At 40.3% G+C, this 21,969-nt stretch overlaps 1 protein-coding gene across 1 annotated transcript in view; it reads right to left on the bottom strand.

Moving 5' to 3' along the window:
- Positions 1 to 4,877: 4,877 nt before the first annotated feature.
- LOC143106742 (SITS-binding protein) overlaps positions 4,878 to 21,969 on the bottom strand; it is a 34,787-nt gene continuing 17,695 nt past the window's right edge. The window contains exons 6-11 of the mRNA XM_076271198.1: positions 13,633 to 13,833; positions 13,001 to 13,269; positions 11,629 to 11,765; positions 10,725 to 10,846; positions 7,909 to 8,088; positions 4,878 to 7,499 (exon numbers count right to left, since the gene is read on the bottom strand). Of these exons, the coding sequence (XP_076127313.1) occupies positions 7,323 to 7,499; positions 7,909 to 8,088; positions 10,725 to 10,846; positions 11,629 to 11,765; positions 13,001 to 13,269; positions 13,633 to 13,833 (1,086 nt within the window). The 3' untranslated portion in view covers positions 4,878 to 7,322. The remainder of the gene's footprint in view (positions 7,500 to 7,908; positions 8,089 to 10,724; positions 10,847 to 11,628; positions 11,766 to 13,000; positions 13,270 to 13,632; positions 13,834 to 21,969) is intronic.

Here is a 21,969-nt window from a genome sequence, read left to right on the forward strand (position 1 = left end):
TCTAAGTAGATAACCATAACCCCAATTAATTGGCAGTAAGCATCTTGACAGTCAGCATCTCTCATTATTCATTTGGAGGCATTTCGGAGCATTTCTCTGCTGAAGCTCTGGATGACAGAGCAAAGTGCAGTGGCCACTGCTGGCAAAACGCCACTGCAAGGTGAAGGAGGGGCTGGCAAATGTGTTCTCCATATGAATCGCTTCACATGCTCACTGTGGCTAAAAAAATAATCTTTATACGGTTTAAGTAGAATTACTGGAGATGTCTGTCATCTAGATAAGCATAACCACATACAGTTTGTATGTACTCACAAAAAATGACTTGTGAAAGTATGTAATGGTGTTAGATGAACAGAGATAAAAGTCCCTAAGGCTGTTTTCAGACATGGCCACTAGAGGGAGCTCCTCCACAGACAACTGTATCCATTGGCAAGCAAGTCAACCAATGCTATTCACACTAGTTCTAGTGTTGTTAGTGAGAGCCAAACAGGGGTGTCGGGGCGACGAGTAAAGTATGCTCTGAACCTTAATGGTGGTGATGATACAGAGATCTCTGGGTGCACTATGGTAACTTTGCTTCCAGTCTTGAGGATGATTTACAGGTGTTCTTAGAGACAGTCAGCTGAAGATTTTGATCAGTGTCAATGTAGCCCTGACATGTAATGCAGTCAGACCTACAACTGTACACAAACTGACCTGGATTCCAGTTCCTGATCACAATGCCAAAAATGAGATGTCAGGAGCGGATACCCACTGGATAAACAGACGGGGACCAAACTGGTGGTGGTGCAGTGTGTGTGTGTGGGGGTTGACATGTAGGCAGCTGACTGGGTACATACACAACGGGAACAAGCACAATTGTAGGTCTGCAGTACATATCGGGTCAAAACTCAAATCACTTTGAGGGGCCATGAAATAAACACTCAGTGATAGCGTGCACATGTACATGGATATCTGGCAATCAGACTGATACAGACCCCAATGCAAAGCTCACTCCTAAAAAGAATTGTTTCACAACATATTGACATGGCCGTATCCATTCACAATAACAAGACAGTTGGCGCAGGGCTGAAAAACTAAACACATTAGGGCTCAGGGTATCTTGATGGAGTCCATGGTAACAAGGTAACAATAAGTGTATTAAAGAGTGTAGTCATATTGTGTAATGCCTAAAAATCAAGTAACACATTAGAGTAAATATATTCATACTTCCTAAAAACCTGACTTGGTTTCAGACATGAGAGCAGGGTTTTTATAGTTAACGAAAACTAAAACGAGCAGCAAAAAATGATTTAAAAAATAAATAACTAGTGAAATAAAAAAATAAAAACTACAGTTTAAAAAAAAAAACGAAAACAAAAAAACTAGATAAAAAAAAAAACGACAATGAACAATTCAAGACTAAGACTAACTTAATTTAATCTGCTTTTGCACTGGTCAAACTAAACTAAAATGAAAGTGAAATCAGAAACCAAATAACTCTGGGTGGGAGATATGTGATCATTTCTTCATGCCTTGCTCTGCCACCCATCCTCCAGGACACACCTTCCAGCGCACCAGGTGGTGGCCACTCAAGTGGACCCCAGTGAGGAGGCGGCTCGGCCCTGCCCGCTTAAAAATAGCCCTGCTGTTGGTGGAGCCGAGGAGGCCGGGAGGGGCCCGCGGGCAAGCAGGCGAGACGAGGGGGTGTGTGGGGCAAAGAGAAGAAGATGTTTAGAGCCCGCGGGGGGTGACAGATTTCTCAGCAAGGGGACACAGGAAGTCATTACAGGCGACAGAGCCACCTTGGCATTACACACACGCCCCTGTAAATCTCCATACATACAAACACACACACACACACACACACACACTCACATATACATATACCATCACTCGGAGCGGGACCACACCACAATAGTCCAGCAGTATATATACTCTTGTGTGGTAGCCCACACTTTCCAGGGCCAGGCTTACATTTCAAGGCCACATTCCTGGCATCCATGAGCCCCTCAACAACTCTGTGCTCTTTAGACCTTTACTTAAACTCGCCTGAACACCAGCCGTCCCATTTACAGGAGCCTACTTTAGATGGAAAATAGCAGCCTCTTTAGTATTAAGTAGCCTATCTTAAGACATGACAAGATTCTGAATTTCATTCCCGTCTTCCAACCACTATGCAGGGCTAACACCTTGTAAACTAAGGCTAACAAATCCACTCACACAAAACAATATTGTGCACATGTTGTAAAATCCGAAAACAGCACATATGTAAACATTATGTAAAAAAGAAAACACAGTCTGCCCTTTGCAACTGAGCTGACTGTTTGCTGCTGCTAGCATGACATAAAATTGTGTTTGTAATTGGCAAGCTGGAAAACCTATTCACTCTGACTGCCACTGAAACTTTAAACCTCAACTTGCACTTTCTAAAAGTAGCCCATGAGAGAGGGGTCTCACTCTGCTGCTTGCCACCAGTTTAATTCATCTCAAGATCAGGGCACAACGCTTCAGACATAAACAGTGGATTTTGCATTATGCATTTCTTAGTTTATATGAGTAATAGACCACAAAACCTTTGGTTGTTCCCCAGTTACAGATTTGTATACTGTGGTTTGGAGATTCTTTTTAAGTCTGGCCATTTATTTGTTATTTTGAACATTATTACAGTACACAGCAATTGTTTGAATGACAAAAATAATCTAACTCAAGCAATATTTCACTGTTATCTTTACAAATCTACACCTCCCACTGCATTTAAGTATAAGTAAGTATAAGTATATATACTCTTTTGATCCCGTGAGGGAAATTTGGTCTCTGCATTTATCCCAATCCGTGAATTAGTGAAAAACACACAGCACACAGTGTACACACACTAATCCCGGCGCAGTGAGCTGCCTGCATCAACAGCGGCGCTCGGGGAGCAGTAAGGGGTTAGGTGCCTTGCTCAAGGGCACTTCAGCCGTGCCTACTGGTCGGGGTTCGAACCGGCAACCCTCCGGTTACAGGTCTGAAGTGGTAACCAGTAGGCCACAGCTGGGCAGCCCTTTAAAAGCCTCAACTAAAGAACAGTTTTATAATATTCTTGGTGTGCAGTATATACACCAAGAATATATAGTTTATAGTATATAGTATATAGTAGGGCTGTCAAAATAACTGATTAATTTCGATTAATTAATTTGAGAAAAAATAACTGATTAAAAAAAATAACGCAGATTAATCGATTCCATATGACCTTTGACCCCGAGCCATTCTAGTTAGTAACCATTACTGTAAAATGTGCTGCCTAGATCATTGATTGGACCATTTACTTTAAAAAAAACGGCCTGATGGTGTTGACAAAAATAAAGTGTTGATTAAAATAAAGTCCTCTGCAATGTCTGCAGCAAGGAATTTGCATATCACCGGAGTTTGTCAACTCTAAAGTTGCACATTAATGGAAAGAAATAGTGTTGACATTGAGGGGAGTGTTCATTTATTTTCATTGTGTCCCCTAGGTTATATCTGTGGAATGAAACGCCTTGTATGTGAAAAAAACTTCTTCCCGAAGCACTTTTGAATTTATTTCCTCAGCATATTAGGTCATATCATAGATTATTATGGCCATTATTTAAACAGTGAAAATAATAATAAAAGAGTTTTTGAACTTTAATGTCACTAATGCTGATTATTCAATGATTCATTTGAATTTAAATATTTAAAATACTTTCTCAGCAAAAATTATATATGCGATTAATTTAGATTAATTAATCACAGAGTATGTCATTAATTAGATTAATTTTTTTAATCGATTGACAGCCCTAGTATATAGTTTGAAAACCTATTAAGAATTACTACATTCATACTGAAATCACAAACAGAAAAAAGAAAGACTTTTTCACTGTTACAGTCAGCATCTGTCATTATTCATTTGGAGGCATTTGGGAGCATTTCTCTGCTGAAGCTCTGGATGACAGAGCAGAGTGCAGTGGCCACTGCTGGCAAAACGCCACTGCAAGGTGAAGGAAGGGCTGGCAAATGTGTTCTCCATATGAATCGCTTCACATGCTCACCGTGGCTATAAATAATCTTTATAAGGTTTAAGTAGAATTACTGGAGACGTCTGTCGTCAGGTGATGGGTTTGGAAAAGAGACTTGCAACCCCTTTGCACATTTGACTATGCATGTGTGTATTTGTGTGCGCAATGAATGAGCATGGGTCCATACATAGATACATACACTCACAACACACACACACACAGGGACACACAGACACACATACACAGACACACAGACACACACACACACACACACATCCTCCCACCATCTTGTCTGGCATTCATTACAGCCTAGCGCGAGTGAAGGCGAGAGCTCAAGTTCAGGGGATGGCAGGATGGCATATGACAGACCGAGTTCCCACACTGTCTCAGATAGCTTTCAAATATACAGCACAGGAAGCTGACATTTTATGGGAACATGTTCTATATTCCATTCCACCCAATATGTCCAATATATTAGACCTGAGGGGCCTCTCACTGGCCACACATCCATGTTCTCCAAAATGAAAGGTAAAGGCTGTTTAAATACAATATAGGTTTTTATATTGCTCCTCATGGTCCTTGCTATCTGTTGTGGGGTTGCAAAAAATGCTGTACAGGCCTGGCGATGTGAATGGAAAATGGACAAAGTGGCTCAGACTGAGGCATACAGTCTTCCAGCCAATCAACACATTGCTTCAGGAGCACAGTTGGGAGGGGTGTACTTTTACTGACTATTGTACTGAAATGTCACAGAATTCAGACTATGCCTTTAATGAGCTTAAAAACAATGTTATGAAAGCCCCTTATGTGTCACGCACCCCTCGGACCTCTTGGTTGACAAGCGTGGTTAAGGAAAAAAATGTAAACTTTATTGCATATTGTCATTCTTTTTTTTTCTGATTTACAGTGGAACAACACAACATTTAATGGCAAAAGTGTTTGAAAAAAAAATATATATATACATGACTGACACAGTATGTCCTGTTTAGGTACAAAAGCACAAAATAGCGTAAACGTCTGCTGATACGGAGCTTTTTTAAAACTTTGTCATTTCATTCACATGAACCTAAAATAAGCATTAAAGAAAAAAACAACTGTCAAAAGTCGTAAGGGTGTCAAATAATCACAGTTAGTATTTGTTATTTTTATTCTTTTTCTATTTTTTAGCTTAACATGTATAAATCACATTCACATATAGAAGTGGTTTAAGACATTAAAGTGTATGCAATCACGGGCCTCACTAAGACATTTCTCATTTAATAGGTGAAACCTGAGTGTCCAGTAAATGACAGTAAACATGAACTATTTAAGTCAGAGGTCCCAGACGGACACAGATACCAGGTAATCATCATGTGATTTTTCTAATCATTCATCTTACTTGTTACAATTATTATTTATATTAAAATGCATTTCATATATCTACAGTACCTACTAACACGTTCCTTTCAGGAAACAACCCTTGTGCGATCGGAGAGGCTGGGACGACTACAGAGGACAGCCCATTCTACTACAAGGACACAATGGTGTATAAAGGTTAGTACCGATACTAGTTAAGTCTGCATACTACTGTAGCTGTTGTGGTCTTAGAACTTGGTTGTTCTTTGTGGATCATTTTCTTTTGCTCTCCCCTCGTATGCTTGTGTCTCTGCAGAACTACGGCTAGTTGCGCTAATGAGGTATACCTCGGACACTCAAGAGGCACGTAAGCACTACAGGTGTCAGCAGCAGAGGAGAGGTCCCTGGCTAGGTGACTAAATGCCTGACTAGGTGACTAAATGCCTGTCATGTCAAGATTTTAGCATGTGTTGCTTTTGTGGCTTTGCTCTGGGTTGTTTGTGGTCATTTTGTGTATAATTTAAGGTAGGCTAGCTTAGAGTAGCTTTCAATAGAGCTGGGGTACATTTCCTCTCTCTTTTTTTATTTAGCCAATAACAGACTAATGTTTATTTATATAATTTAGCCTTTTGTTTACCATTGTTATTTATAAAGAAAAAAAAGGTTGGTTTGTAAGGCATCATCATTCACACCACTGGGTTATCCATGGACAGACATTAAAGTACCTCACACCATTCAAGTCAGTACTGATATCAAAGAAGAGACTTCAGCAGTAATCTTGCTACACTAATCATTTCTTCTTTGACATCACTTCGTCCAGTTGCATTTTTACAAGACCACATCTTGCTATACTTGAACAATTTGGTTCAAAAAAAGGATATATCTCAATTTTTAAGAATATTCAAAAAGTCATCTTTTTCATTGTGCATTTCAGGTAATATCAATAAACTTGCAACTGTGTTGTTTTGATGAAGTCAAATTAAATCAAATTACAACAACCCAACTGCAGGTTCATTATACCAGGAAAACTACATTTAAAAACATATTATACAAATTCACTCAATTATCTGGAAAATGAAAACAGAAGATATCTAAGATGAAAGCCAATATCAGTTGAATAAATACCAGTTTGTGCTGATAAACTATATACATTGTAAATCAAATTTAGATTGGGCAAAGTAAATTGGAAATCTAGTAGTACGTTTGGACAGACTTTTTTGTAGTGTACTTTCAAGAGCGGCAGTGAGGTTCAGACTTGAGCTACAGTCCTACAGTAACATGTTCAAGCTTTCCATGACCTTTTCCTTATCCTAGACAGAACAATACTCTTGTAATTTTTTAAACAATAAGTGCTTTTAAGGCAGCATTTCTTATGGACAGTGGTGATCATTGATAGAGAGCAGAATTCACAATAAAAGGCATTGATAAACCTAGTTTGAGGTACATTTACAAAACACTGGCAAATCAGCCATCAGAGTTCAAGTAAAAAGCCTTCAACCAGTCAATGACATGAATTTGAGCTTTGTCCAAGACTTGCTCACACTCTTTCTGTCATCAAAGGATTCTTCTCAGCAGAGATGAAGTAGCAGTCTTTGAATCTTTGTTTGGTCTTCAGAAATTCATAGTGTTTTTAAGCAAATAAAGGGTTACTCTGGACTCCATAAAATGCAATCAGGAAAAAAAATTAAATCTTAAAAGGCTGTAAAAATGTGATCAAATGTAAACGCACAGAACTGTTGACACTGAAAGGATGTAAAAAGAGCAGAGGAGCATTAACAAGGTCAAACGAATGGTGGTGATCAGAGGCAGGACAACGACCATGAGAAAATAGAAATCGTTTCTTTTGTAAAGTGCAAATATAAAAATGAAATTTGATCTAGTCTCAAGATCTTGTCTTGAGATGAGAGTACTGGTCTTTGAGGAAAGTGCAACTTAAGAGCACGATGATTTAAAAAAAAATGGCAGCAAAGTAAGTTAGGTAACTTGGACTCAAGAGTTCCCGCGTAAGAAAACGGGCACTTCATCCAACGCGACCGGGTAGTCGTACAAAAACGTCCCTCCGTCAAACACCTTAGCGTTGTTCGTGTCCTGCCACTTAGAGTCCGCGTCTGGGAGGTAAATGTCTCTGTGTGTTGCCCCTTTCTCTGTCACTGGAGCAACAAGAATCTAAAAAATAAAAAAGACACACATTGATTTATTTATGTCTTATTTATTATTTATTTATTAGACACTTATCGAACATTCACTGCACAGCCAATACAACTGTCAGTCCTACCAGGATTTTGCTTGTTGTGTTTGTTGTGAATATCAAACAGTGATTCTGAGTTTAATAAAAATCAACCAATGCAGAAATTCCATGCCTGATTGATTCTGAAAATGCAATTGCATTAGTATTTAGGGTGCTGTTGAAGCTGCAGTTGAAATGTTTCAATAAATACTTTTACATAGAAAAATAATATTACTTTTAATAACAAAATAATACTTGCAATGTAGGATGAATATACGTTTAGAATTTAGTTAAATGATACATTAATAATTTTTTGACCACATCTGTACTTTGAAACAGAAGGCCTACCTCATCTCCGATCAAGAACTGGTCATCCACAGTGAAGGTGACGGGGTCGTCTGGGCTAATCCACCAGAGTGGTCTGTAGATCGGGTCACCACTGGCCTGCCACACCTCAGCATACTTTGTTATGAGAGGAACTACAAAGTCTTGGTGCTTTGACACATAGAACCTGGTAAGATTCAACATCTGGACACAGAAAAGTATGATACCTTTAAAAGCAGGAATACATCAACATATGATTGCTATCCCAAGTGGGAAAGGAGGAAGCCAGAGGGGACATTTCAAGCTTTAATCTTAAGGAACCTTTAAAGGTATTTGGAGCTGAAATGTTCTAAACTGTAATCAGTCAGCTGTTTCATGTACCCATTTCATCTTTCCTCATTCCACTAAATAATGGTCTTACTGTTTAACAATTCAAATGGTTCAAAACCAAATTTCAATCATGCAAAAATACAATTACTACACAATGTGAAAGCATACATGCATACACATTCACTGAAGAGAATACAGTCATAGTCTGGGATTAGATTTAAAAATGTCAAAATGATTCTGAATGTAATGAAATTTGACATCTTCGTTTCTGACACAGCAGGCTCTGTCCGCAAAGGCCTACAATTTTAAGACATCATATAAATGGTAAGAACCCAAAGTAGCAAGTGGTTTGGCAGGTGGGTCGTCAGCACGGAGCAGAAACAGAGAAGCCTTGACATGAGGTAACCCTCAGGGACCCAGGATGGAGGGGCAGTAGATCGGCCTATTTTGAGACCGCATGGGCATAAAGAGAGTGTTTGGACACACTGTCCTAAAGGCAACCGAGACTGACCTGACTGACCTGATCTAATTGCCTCTCCTTGGTGTTGTTCTAAGTTCTAAGTTCTAACTTCTAGAACAACAGTGTGCTTCGCGGTCGCTTGTCAGTATGTCAGGCTGGCGTCTGAAAGGTGGAAAGCACAAAGCACGTCCGACGGCGGCCGTGGCATGATGTTTTGATGGAAAATTTGTCCTGCAGATGTAGAAAGGGAATGTGCATATTTTTAAGCTGTGGTTTGACACTACATACATCCATTCCTTTTGTGGAGTGTCTCTTACATTCCATGAAGGGTCACATCCTTGGGTTAACATCCTATCCAGCCACTGGCGACGGAAACCCAGTCAAACCACATTCATAAAAAATGTATTTTGAGGAGGAGAAAAAACATCTCTTGAAATGAATTTTGAGCCATGGCCCTGAGTTCGACTTTGTCTTAAATGGAAAAAACAGGCTTGTGGTTACCACGCTGGGTTCTATTCCTATTTAGGCCCAACTCCGTCATTGATTTAACAGTCTCTGATGGGTGTCACATACACAGATGGACCAATCTCAAACACAGCCAACTCAAATAGCCTCACACACACACACACACACACACACACACACACATGTACGTACGTACATACACACACAGACCCAAACATAATGGAAAGGTAAGTGGGGGAGTGCTTTTTGGCATGAGGAGCTAAGATAACTGCTTTGAGTTTCGAGTTTAACCAAGACACATAAAATACTGCTGTTTTCTTATGAAAAGAAAAACATGGCATCTTAGTTCTCTTGCAACTCAGACAGCACTTTGGTAAGCAAACATACAAAGCTTCCCAACTGGACGGGTCCATTATTTATAACATCTGACTCATAAGTTTCATAAGCAACCTATTTACTTTCAGTTGGAGAGAAGAATATGAATGGTCTTCTTCACCATATCTCCCCATCAATACAAACAATACTTTAATTGCTCATAATAAAAGGCTTTTGCTCATTTTGTGAGGGTTATCCTCAATTCATTATCATTCCAGCTGAAGTGGTTTTCATGATAGCTGTGATTGAAGGTCGTAAATTTACAAGAGACGCTAATGTACAACAGATGAATGCTTAACCACAGGTGATGTTGGGATAGCGCCAAAGTTTTACTTCCTTAAAGCAAGGAAAAACAGTCCACCCCGACGCCTCACCCAACATCCACCCATATACACACACATACTCTCTCTGTTAGTCACACATACACACACACACACACACACACACACACACACACACACACACACACACACACACACACAAAAGAAAAGTTCCATATTTCCCCCTGAAATCCAACCAAGGCACCAAGCCGTTAAACATATCAATGAGGGTGAACGGATCCCATTAGGGAGCGGTAATGTGAAGCCTAAAGTTGCTGTTTGTCTTGGGCGTGTCTCTGGTCTCTCCACGGTGGCTCCAGATGAAGACCCTGTCCCTGTGCTGCATCAGCAGGCCTCGCCTCCGACGGCATGGTGCTCATGACATCCACCTGAGCTCTGCCCCCCGGGGCGGTGTCTCACTGCGTTTACTCAGACATCTGAGTTGATATCACAAACGTTCCCTTCAGACTCCCACTAATGGAAGTGAAAGGGGAGAGTTGTAGCAGAGTTTCTCAGTGAGCAGACATCTCTTGTCTGAGTGGCCATAGTGGACACTCATCCAGTGGACACTCGATACTTTCACTAGTAGGCACACAAAAGAGTTTTTCCTTTCTGTTCTGCTTTTGATGTTTCAGGCTTTATGTTTTTGTGAGCTGTGTCATCAAGTATGAAGTGAACTCAACTCTATTCAGAACTGAAAAAAGAAAAAAAAATACTTGGAGAGAACAGAGGAAAACAGTAAATAAACGAGAAAAAGAGAAGAAACCCAACCCAGGGATTCCGCTCACTGATGGGAAGAGACTCAGACCAGCGATTCAGCTCATTGATATTGATATTGTCTATTAAGGCTTTGAGGGAATGAAGTGGATGGAAAGGGATTTGGCACTCACCCAGTCCTCTCCGAAGTCCCATGGTGGGGTGTGGAAGGACATGACTGGGAAAAGGGCCACAATCTCCAGCCAGCGCACAAACAGCTCCTGATCAGCAACCTGCTCTTCCCACAGGGAGCCTCCTGCAGCCAGGAGAGGAACGGGGAATCAAGTCCGTGAAGATGAGCTATCCCCATACAGCACTGAGACTCAATTCACACATGCTTTCTTTTTTACACATACAAAATCTGGAGGAACTTGTGCAGGAGCTTTGAAGTTTTAGTCATATTGCTGCCTAAAAGCCTTTGGATTTGAAATAAACTTCTTCTCACGTTGCAAAAGCAACTATGTCCATATAAAATGCCTGTCTAGTCAACTAGGTCTTAAAATAACTTATTGTGCATGAAATGCTGGAAGAGAAGGCATTCAGTGCACTGACTGAGTGGCATGGCCACAATGTACTCTGGATCAAGAATTCAGAGTATTTAAGGATACTCACACGCTCACACCTTTGCCAGTAGCCAAAAATACCTCAGCTTTGCACATATTGGAGGCATCAAAACCCCAATTCACTCCAAACTAATTCACTCCATTTTACCGATTCACTCCCAGCAAAATTAGCTCCATTTACAATTAATAAACAACACAGAGATAAAAAGAATCCAAATCATCTGGACTCTCTAAAAAACAGTGATTCCACAAACACAGGCTCCAACTGATAAGATCAAGAGGGTTTACAGAGGGTAATCCTCACTGTGGAGCTTTTTTGGCTGCAGCCCTTTTTTCCATCATAAATGATCACGTTTGCCCTCACTATGATAATAAAACACACAACAACTGTTGACAGGCCATTTTACGACAGGGGTAGGACATTCTTTGTGGTTTTCTTAAGAAGTTCTAAAGAGAGGCAGCTTATTCTTATTACCTACTGCGTCGGGAATGACAAAGTTGTATCCCAGCAGGCTGTAGTGCAACAGGGCCGGAATGATGCCCTTGATTCCCGCGGAGGTCCAGTCCGACTGCAGAGGGGCCATCTGGATGAAGTGTGGCCTCTGACTGGACCTGCAAAAGGGCACAGATTTCAGCTAGGGGTGTCCTGCATTCAGCTTAGCATTCATTATGTTTGCAGTTATTATTTCATTAGGATTTCAGATGGATGTCGTGCATGCATTATGTTTGAAACCACATAGATGTCTGCTAACCTGCAAAACAAGATGTACAGTATAAATACACAAACATACATACATACACATAAACATTCATACACACATACATACATACATACATACATACATACTGTACACATATACATACATACATACATACATACATACATACATACATACATACATACATACATACATACATACATATACACATCATTCATACATACATACATACATACACACATACATACATATACACATACATATACACATCATACACATCGTACATACATATACACATACATACATACATACATACATACATACATACATACATATACACATACATATATACATACACATGCACCATCTCTCTGAAAATTATTTCCAGATCAAGAAACATGGTTCATCCCAAATAGTATAGTCAACACACAAACAAACAAACACACACATATAATCTATACATAACATAAATGCACACAGACATATAGAAGCACACACACACACACACACACACACCGGTGGATCATCAGCATATCCTGGTCATAAGAAGAACATACCATGCCTAAGCTGAACCTGTAATAACACTGGTTGAAAAAAAGAACATACCATGCCTAAGCTGAACCTGTAATACCACTGTGACAGCATGCCTTAGACTGTCCAACCTCACAAGATATATAAGCCAGACCAATAACTACCACACCACACGCTGGTGTCAGCAGGAGCATGCTGGGTTTGTGGGACATCTAATGCGGGAGGAATTAGCTGACTTTGCCCCTTACTGTGACAATGTCTCTCTCTGGATAGACAAGGACAACAACTTCAAGTGGTTGAAAAGGGACATTTAAGAGGATGGATGTCCTTGTATGCTTCCAGCCAACCAAAGCAATTTGGTGAAATGATGAAAGATAATAATAAATATAAACTTATACTGAGACAAACTTAATGGGAAGATTTGTTTAGAAAGAAGAATTTGGGAAAGGTTACAATAACAGCCATCTAAAACCTGTCATAAAGCGTCAAACAGAAAACATTATATTTTAGTGAAGTGTATGTCACGATAGGATGATTTGACTGAAGCTTCCTGAAGCTGGTTCCTCTAAGGTAATCATCCTTAATCAGCACCCTTACCTTGTCCCTGAGGTCACAATGGTGGTGTCTCCTATTCTCCCAGCCATCTCCACCAGCTGCTGGACATAGTCGTCCCCGGAGGGAGCCTGCATGGACAGGGATGGATGCTCCTCAAGCGGGCTTCCCTCGCCCCCCTCCAGGATGATATACTCCATGCCCAGGTGGGACTGCAGCATGCTGACGCGCTCCAGGAACCAGCTCACTGCCTCTGGGTTGCTGAGGTTCAGCTTGACGCAGTACCTCCCTTTCCATTGCATCAGAAGGGGCACCTGAAGTAGGAGGAGAGAGAGTATGTCTATCAATCAATCAATCAATCAATCTATATGTTTATATTTTTATTCTAGAAATAAATCTCTTCTTCACAGAATACTAAGAACAGTAGCACTTAGAAGTAGTTAGGAGGAGGGCCAGACATATGGGAACAGTTCATGTTACTTAATAAATGAATTACAGTAAATATATACCCCAATGTGACATTAGAATATATATATTCAAAATATGACATTATAATTTAGGTAAATATCTTGTTTCTAGGCAATTAAACACATCAGCAGTTGGCAGTCAGAGGAGAAGTGTGTGGAGAGCTGGAGGAGGTGCCGTGTGGAGAGCTGGAGGAGGTGCCGTGCTCTCACCGGTCGGCCCTGTGTGGAGGAGGGCCGGCTGAGCCAGAAGGCCTCTGTGCCGTCCCGCATGGAGGTCTGGAACTGCCGCGTGTCCACGCTCAGCAGTGGCGACAGCGCCACGGAAATGTTCAGAAGCTTGAGGAAAGCGAGGTCCCTGCTCTGCCTCTTCGACACGCCTCTCCTGCCGTAGAGGCGCTCGTGCTCGTGGTCCTACAGCAGGGGGGAGAGCACAACACAAGCTCAGCTTCAGGAAAAGGGCCTGCCATAGGACAGCAAGAATCACACACACACACCACTACACACACCTACTTGAATGCCCTCATACAAACATATGCTACCTCCAGACCGTTGCGCTCCTCAAACGAACGACGTCTAGCTCTACCACCCAGTACGCTCAGGCCAATCCAAACTTTTCTCATCTGTTGTTCCTCGTTGGTGGAACACACTGCCAGTTCCTACAAGGACAGGGACATCCCTCTCCATTTTCAAAAAACTCCTGAAGACCCAGCTCTTTAGAGAACATCTCCTCTCATAGCACCACTTACAACAAGTCTTTCTGATCCTAGCACTTACCAGCCGTCTTGAACTGGCACTCAACTGTTTAAAAACAGCACTCACTGATGCACTTATTCTTACTGTACCGTTTTTAAATTGTCCTAAATTGATGAGAGAATTGATTTAAAACTTAAACTGTTTACCATGTTGTCGCTTTGGTTAAAAATGCGTCAGCCAAATGTAATGTAATGTAACACCAGTGCAACCGAGTGGACTTACGATGGCACAGAAAATGTGCTTAATGCCTAGCAGGATTTGACTGATATAGAGACTTCACCCCTTTTTGTGCAAACCAGTCATGAGTACAAGTCATGAGTGTGTGCTTATGACCAGAGGAACTGGCCTGTGTGGGAGAATTTGTGTCTTTTCAAAAAAGTGGAAGAAATACCACACTACAGATGAGTGACACGTGCTGATCATGTGAAAGGCTGACATTACTGTAAAAAGGAAGCCTTGATCATCACACACCAGTAGGCACCATCATACCAGTGTGACATGAATGTTAGAAAATTAACTTTCTAAAGAACATTCACTCAGAGCCATATAAAGGTATCTTCTCTTAGGTTTTTCCCCAGACTACTAAGGTCGTTTTAGCAACAGTTTAAGGGATTTCTTACAAGATAAGGACAAACCCTTAAATACTAAGGGAAAATGTTAAGGAAACCTTAAGGAGAAAACTTAAGGGTGTTTGTGCAACCATTTTTATTTTAAGAGACCCTTAAATCATATTTTAAGGGAAAAACTTAACTTAAGGTGTTTTGTGCAACCGGCCACTGGATTCACTGAATTCAATATGGAATTTTAGAACCTTAAATTGTTGCAGAACGGAATCTTTTGTTATAATGGTTAAGAAGGGTCACCCACAGTACAATATCAACTGGATAATCATGAAATATTGGACTCAACACAGACACAGCCACAGTAACTTAATTCCACTCGAGCACAGTATATTTTTTAAACATGATTTTTTAAAGTAATAGTTCAATGTCTTATTGTGTTTTTACTCCAAGTCAGCCCTGTTGTACTCTTTGGCTTGGATATATTACCTTTGGAAAACCCGGCACAATGTCTTTTCCACTTTACTTCCACTAGTACAAATTTATTGTATAATTCTATTTTGGTTAGCTATGCACACTGTACAATAAAGTGCAAGTCTAGTAATGAACAGAAAAATTTGGCAAGCTTATTTATAACTAAAAGGCCATCCAAGTTGTTGGTCCAGATTGTGACTGGTGTTATGTGCACTAATATGGAAACTACAGACAAAACTCACTGCATGACAGACAATATGACTTGTGAAACGTAATAAATATATAAATAAATAAATGTCATGACATTCAGTCACTGGAATGTTGTGGTGTTCAGAATTGGTTCTCGGTATCTCAGACAGTCTGGCGTGGGACCTTGGATCTGCATTCAACGCAATGTGTTTAATCAGAGAGGAGGTGAAACACCCTGAAGCACAAGATCTATTTCCCTCAATGATATTATGCCTTCCTTGTTGTCACAACAAAATACATGGACCATCATTTGACACAAACACACACATACATACATACACACACACATACACACACACACACACACACACACACACACACACACACACACACACACACACACACACACACACACACACACACACACACACACACACACACACACACACACACACATTATTACTAGATATTATTGTGTGTACTGTGTGAAAGACATCACTGCCTTTCTCCACCCTCACCCGCAATTTGCACTGCTCACAACTGAACGGCATGATTCAATCACAAGTGCGGTTGAAACGCAGGTTGAACATTAAAAGGAATTGAGAGAGTGGAATAGAACATTATGTGCAATTATGTGCAATATTCCAATATGGTTTACAGTTTTTTTCAAATGCTTACACACTATGGGCCCTATTTTAATGGTCTAAAACGGAAGTGTCTTTGCGCAAAACGCAATTCACTTTGTGGGCGGATCTCGGACGCTGATGCTATTTTACCGGCGGGATATTTGACTGTTGCGCCCGACACAAATCTAAAATGGGGTTGTCTGAAGTAGCTACATTAATCATGGGTGTGGTTTGGGCGTAACGTGCAATAAACCAATCAGAGCGTCATCTCACATTCCCTTTACATTACATTACATTACATTACATTACATTTGGCTGACGCATTTTTAGCCAAAGCGACTAACAACATGGTAAACAGTTTAAGTTTAGAGCAATTCTCAACAATATTAGGACAATTTAAAAAACATTAGAGTACAGTAAGAATAAGTGCATCAGTGAGTGCTGTTTTTAACAGTTACGTGTCAGTTTAAGACGGCTGGTGAGTGCTAGGATCAGCAAGACTTGTTGTAAGTGTTGCTATGAGAGGAGATGTTCTCTAAAGAGCTGGGTCTTCAGGAGTTTTTTGAAAATGGAGAGGGATGTCCCTGCCCTAGTAGGAGCTGGCAGTGTGTTCCACCAGCGAGGAACAACAGATGAGAAAAGTTTGGATTGGCCTGAGCGTACCGGAGGTAGAGCTAGACGTCGTTCGTCTGAGGAGCGCAGCGGTCTGGAGGTAGCGTATGTCTGTATGAAGGCATTCAAGTAGGTGGGAGCAGAACCGGAGACTACTTTGTAGGCAAGCGTTAGAGCCTTGAATTTGATGCGGGCCGCCATAGGTAGCCAATGTAGCTGGATGAGTGCCTTTAACAACAGGCACGCTTGTTCCATAGCTGATTGCTATTATGGTGGCGTATTTGCCAGGCGCAGCCAGGAGCGTTCACAGCGCTATAATCACTGTTCAGTTGGGAACAGTTAGCTATTGATTTTTCATCTTGACAAAATGTAATACAGAATTGTCACAAAGACATACTTTCCGATGTTTTGGGATCATTCTCACTGAATCACGAGGTTATGAATGCATGGTGCTATATTTGCAATGTAGCCTACAATGTAATCTAACATTACCTCTCTATAGACAATGCATATCTTCTGTCAGTTAATCTCTTCTCTCCCGTGCTGCCGCTGGGGCATTTGGGTTAAATGGCATCGGCATGCAGTTCAACATCACGTCTCCTTAAGTCCTCTAACATTTCCTAATTTATGTCATCAACACATCAGTGATTCGTGAAAATGTGTAGGCTACGCTAGATTTATGCCTATTTTTTCACATGGACACCACACTGATTTCCCTCGAGTGGTAATATTTTTCTTTGAAATTTTGTATGGTTTACAGAAATGGGAACTACATTGTATAGATGAGAGGAGCTAAGTGTGCGTTGCGCAGCACAGGCGGCCAAGCAAGGGCTTCGTTTAAGTTGACCTAACTTTCAACTCTGCACAGTATCCCATTAACTGCGTGACAGTAGACTATTTACAATATTTTCTGTAAAGCAGAGTTTGTAAACACGTTATCATCAACTTAATTCACGCACAACATTTATTTGAGCAGGAGAGAGAATAACAATGAATGGATGCAGCAACTACAGAAATTTTACAGAAATTGTAACCATACTTGCTGCTTTCTTGTACTATCTGTTGCTGGTTAACAGCACATGAAAAGCTGATTTAAGCTAATTCACTAACTCAAGACTTCAAGGCCATCATGGATATAAAACGTTTTTTGAAAATAACGAAAGGATGGAGGGAACATAGCAAAGCTTGGAGTTATTTCAGATGGGCTACAACAAGGTAGGCAAAATTATGGTGCTTAAAACCTTACACAACGGTAAATTGGAACAAAACTAAAAGTAACTTTAGCCTTTATAGGGCTGTAAAGTTGTCCAGATTAATAGGTCGTAATTAGGCGTTGTTGTAAAGATATTGCATGTAGATGTTGTACTATATAGGCTACTAAATATTTAGGTCACCAATGCACGAACAAAACCGGGAAATGGACAAATATTATCAAGGCTTTGAATGTTTCCGTCTGTGCACGGGGGTGTCTGTAGATTGGTGTGCAACGCATTCATTCATGCAGGCCTGTGGTCATGCATGCGCCCTTAAAATAGCATCTGCATTTTCGCCACAGACTTTAGACCAGGGAGTTCCTGGTCTGTGGCGGAATTGTTTCTGAAACTGCAAAATATCAACAGTGAACGTTTGCGCCGGAACACGCCCCGTCTTTTCGCTGAACCGCCCCCGTGGGCGCAATCGAATTCCCTAATTTACAGGCATGTACCTATGGAGGGAAAATTCCAATATGCGCTGACTGCAAAATAGGAAAGACAAACGCGCGAGTATACAAAGTCAATTGCGCCGGGACGGAAGATAGAGCCCTAAATCTTTGCTTGTCACACAATTTTCTAAACATGTCCTCCAAACATCATAACCCGACACCAAATCTGCAAAACCATACACTAATTCTCAGTGTTTGACTCAGTTTTCAATTGACTAAAACACATTTTGCAAAACACCACACACAATTTTCTACCTAACACACAAAAATCTAACAGGAAGTAACTTGATTTCGTTCTTCAAACACAACCCATCAAAATGCCACACTAAATCACCAGTGCATCACTCTTTCTCTTCACATGTGCAAACACTCTTTACTTTACTGAACACCATCCAATCATTGCCTTAGTATAGGTCTATGAATAGATATACTCTCTATATAGGTATAGACCCTTTCAATCTGCTCCTAGAGGATTTCCGGTTGAAATATTCAGAACCAATGCAGATACTTTGAAAATAGAGAAAATACAGTAATCGGACTTTAGCTTACAGTAATGTTCTACAAAAAGTTGACTTTATGTAAAATTTGTCTTTTTACTCTATTTTTGTTTGTCCCCATGTTACAGTACCATTAGCTCAATACATTTTTCTGTGCCTCCAGAAATGCCTTAGGAACGCTTACTGTACTGTAGAATTGTTTGTTTCTGCAGTTGAAAGGGTCTATAGGCCTATGAATACATACTGTACACGTATTCATAGGCCTCCCACAAACACACACACACACACACACACACACACACACACACACACACACACACACACACACACACACACACACACACAAATCAGTGTTTTCAAAACTCCATGTACATCTGGTGGTCACTGTATTCTTCTTTGCTTTTTTTCTTGTTTGCTGTAAAATACTGTATTCACAACAGCAAATTATTTGGGAAAAATCACTATTTTTGGTTTCAATATTGCTTGCATTTTTACTGTGTATTTCAACTTCTCTTTGTTGATACTTTCACTCTTGTATGGTAATACATATTGAAAGCCTAAGACAGAAGAGCTTTAGGTTTTGAGCAACAGTGTGTACATTATGTATCCAAAATGTCATATTACAGTTTTTTTCAAATGCTTACACACTAAATCTTTGCTTGTCACACAATTTTCTAATCATGTCTTCCAAACATCATAACCCCACACCAAATCTGCAAAACCATACACTAATTCTCAGTGTTTGACTCAGTTTTCAATTGACTAAAACACATTTTGCAAAACACCACACACAATTTTCTACTTAGAGTTTTTCTCAGTCGCTTTGGTGCTTTTCTCACATCACTATTAACATTTGCACAGCAGTTAGTGCAATTCTCAAAACAATTAGTGCAAACTGCAAAACCTAGTGGATGACCTGCAAAAGCACGTCACTTGCTCAAAATGGATAGTCCATTCCTCAAAAGCAGGTATTCATGTCAATGAAACTGTCAGTGTCATCAAAATGAGAAGTCTTGACACCATCGTTTATGAACAAGATAGTCAAATGGCTTTGTCATGTTTTCATTATGACAGTTCTCTCGGTGTTTTCCAATGCAAAAAAAGGTCAGAACTCGGTGACACTACCTGAACATGCTCAAGACAGCACTATACAGTACTTGTACAGCCATTTGAAAACTACAGTAAAGTTACACATTGCTGTAGTTAGGTGAGTAAGTGAGTACAAGACACTGAATACGTACATTTTTACTGTATGCTCTTTGCAATTCTACAGCATTGTGACAGAATTTGATAACTAGTTCAACAATTTTGTATGTAATGACTCAAGCAATGAAATGAAGACTATTAGTTTTATTGGGAACGACTATTCAGCATTCATAAGTATAGTTCATTTTGACTGACATGACATAAGCAAATGATAATGTTAAAAAACAGCAGAGAATTGTATGTAAGCAACTGATACATGTCCAAAAGTATTTGCAATTTGTTCAGAGGAAGGAGAAATTGCTACTATGATGTGCACAAATGACTAAGGGCCCTATCATGACATTCCAAAGTGCATCGTCACTCGTCAAAAGTCTATTCAAATTTAGTAGGATGTCCAGTTCACATTGGGAGGGGTTTCGTTCTCAAAAGTGGAGCGCATGGCGTAACAAGGTGTTCCTAGGTCTTTTGATCAGTCATATGGGTGTGTTTGGGGCGTAACATCATTTTAAACCAATGAGAATGACATCTGTCATTCCCTTTAACGGCGCAATGCGCGATATGTCAAATAAATGCATCGGTATTTTGGCATTCAACGGCGCATTTGAAGGAGGCTGCTTGCGAGACCGTATGGAATAGTCATTCTTAAACCATGCTTTACTAAAACCTAGCATAGCCTTCACGCATTTGCACTCGTCTATTATTTGAACTCATTGGCAAAGTGAAACTAACTTCACCAAGGAGTCAGTCAACGACAAGACAGTTATATGCAGTTACTTTCACTATTGACTGACAATGGGTTACCATCGAAAACATAGGCTGGAAAAAGCAACACTTACCCTAATGTTGCTCAAATGACTGAATAAAACAGCATTTATCCTGCAGAGGAATTGCTTATATCTCGTGACAGTGCGTCTTCAGCTGTGCTCCATACGTGTCTCTCGCCTCTCCCCTAATCACTTTTAACCGTCATTACCAATTGGCAAATGATGGTGAATAACTACTCATCATGAGATGTACAGTATTTCGTAATATCTTTATTCTAATTATGTTTCCCATTGTAATCATGCAATTTGTAATGCTTTGCATGGACGTGCGCTGGTGTGCGTTCAAGAATGATAGAAGGATGGTGTGCACCTGCCAATATGACTGCTGACATGCGCTCTTAAAATAGCATATGAACAACTCGCCATTGACTTCTGACCAGGTTTAGGTGGTGTATGATAGCGATTTTTAGACAATGCGCCAGGTCCCTCCCTAGATTGTTAATTGCCACACCCCTGGGCGCAATGCTTAAAAAATAAACGTGCAAAATAACGAATTCAACTTCGCGCCGGTGAATAACGAACTTTACGCCATGCGCTGGTGACCCAAAATATAGCCCTAAATGTTGTGGAGGTTGAACTAATAGTTATGAGAATTTTCATTCTGATCTGAAAAAAGCACCAAAGCGACTGAGAAAAACTGTAACACACAAAAATCAAACAGGAAGTAACTTGATTTCATTTTTCAAACACAACCCATCAAAATGCCACACTAAATCGCCAGTGCTTCACTCTCTCTCTTCACATGTGTAAACACTCATTACTTTACGGAACACTATCCAGTCATTGCCTTAGTATAGGCCTATAAATAGATACTCTATATGTAGGTATAGACCCTTTCAATCTGGCCCTAGAGGATTTCAGAACCAATGCAGATACTTTGAAAGGAATGACTTGTCTTTTTTGCTATATTTTTGTGTATTTTTTGTGTTTTTGTGTCATTTTTCTATAGACCTATGAATACATACCCCCCCCCCCCCCCCCCACACACACACACACATACAGACAAACACACACACACACACACACACACACACACACACACACACACACACACACACACACACACACACACACACTTTTCTTTGGAAAAAGCAAAGTAATTTG

This window comes from Alosa pseudoharengus, unplaced genomic scaffold (genome assembly GCF_046254945.1).
Source record: "Alosa pseudoharengus isolate Yale_2024_CS ecotype anadromous, Long Island Sound unplaced genomic scaffold, YU_APseudo_1.1 YU_APseudo_1.1_scf_10, whole genome shotgun sequence".
Lineage (NCBI taxonomy): Eukaryota > Metazoa > Chordata > Actinopteri > Clupeiformes > Clupeidae > Alosa > Alosa pseudoharengus.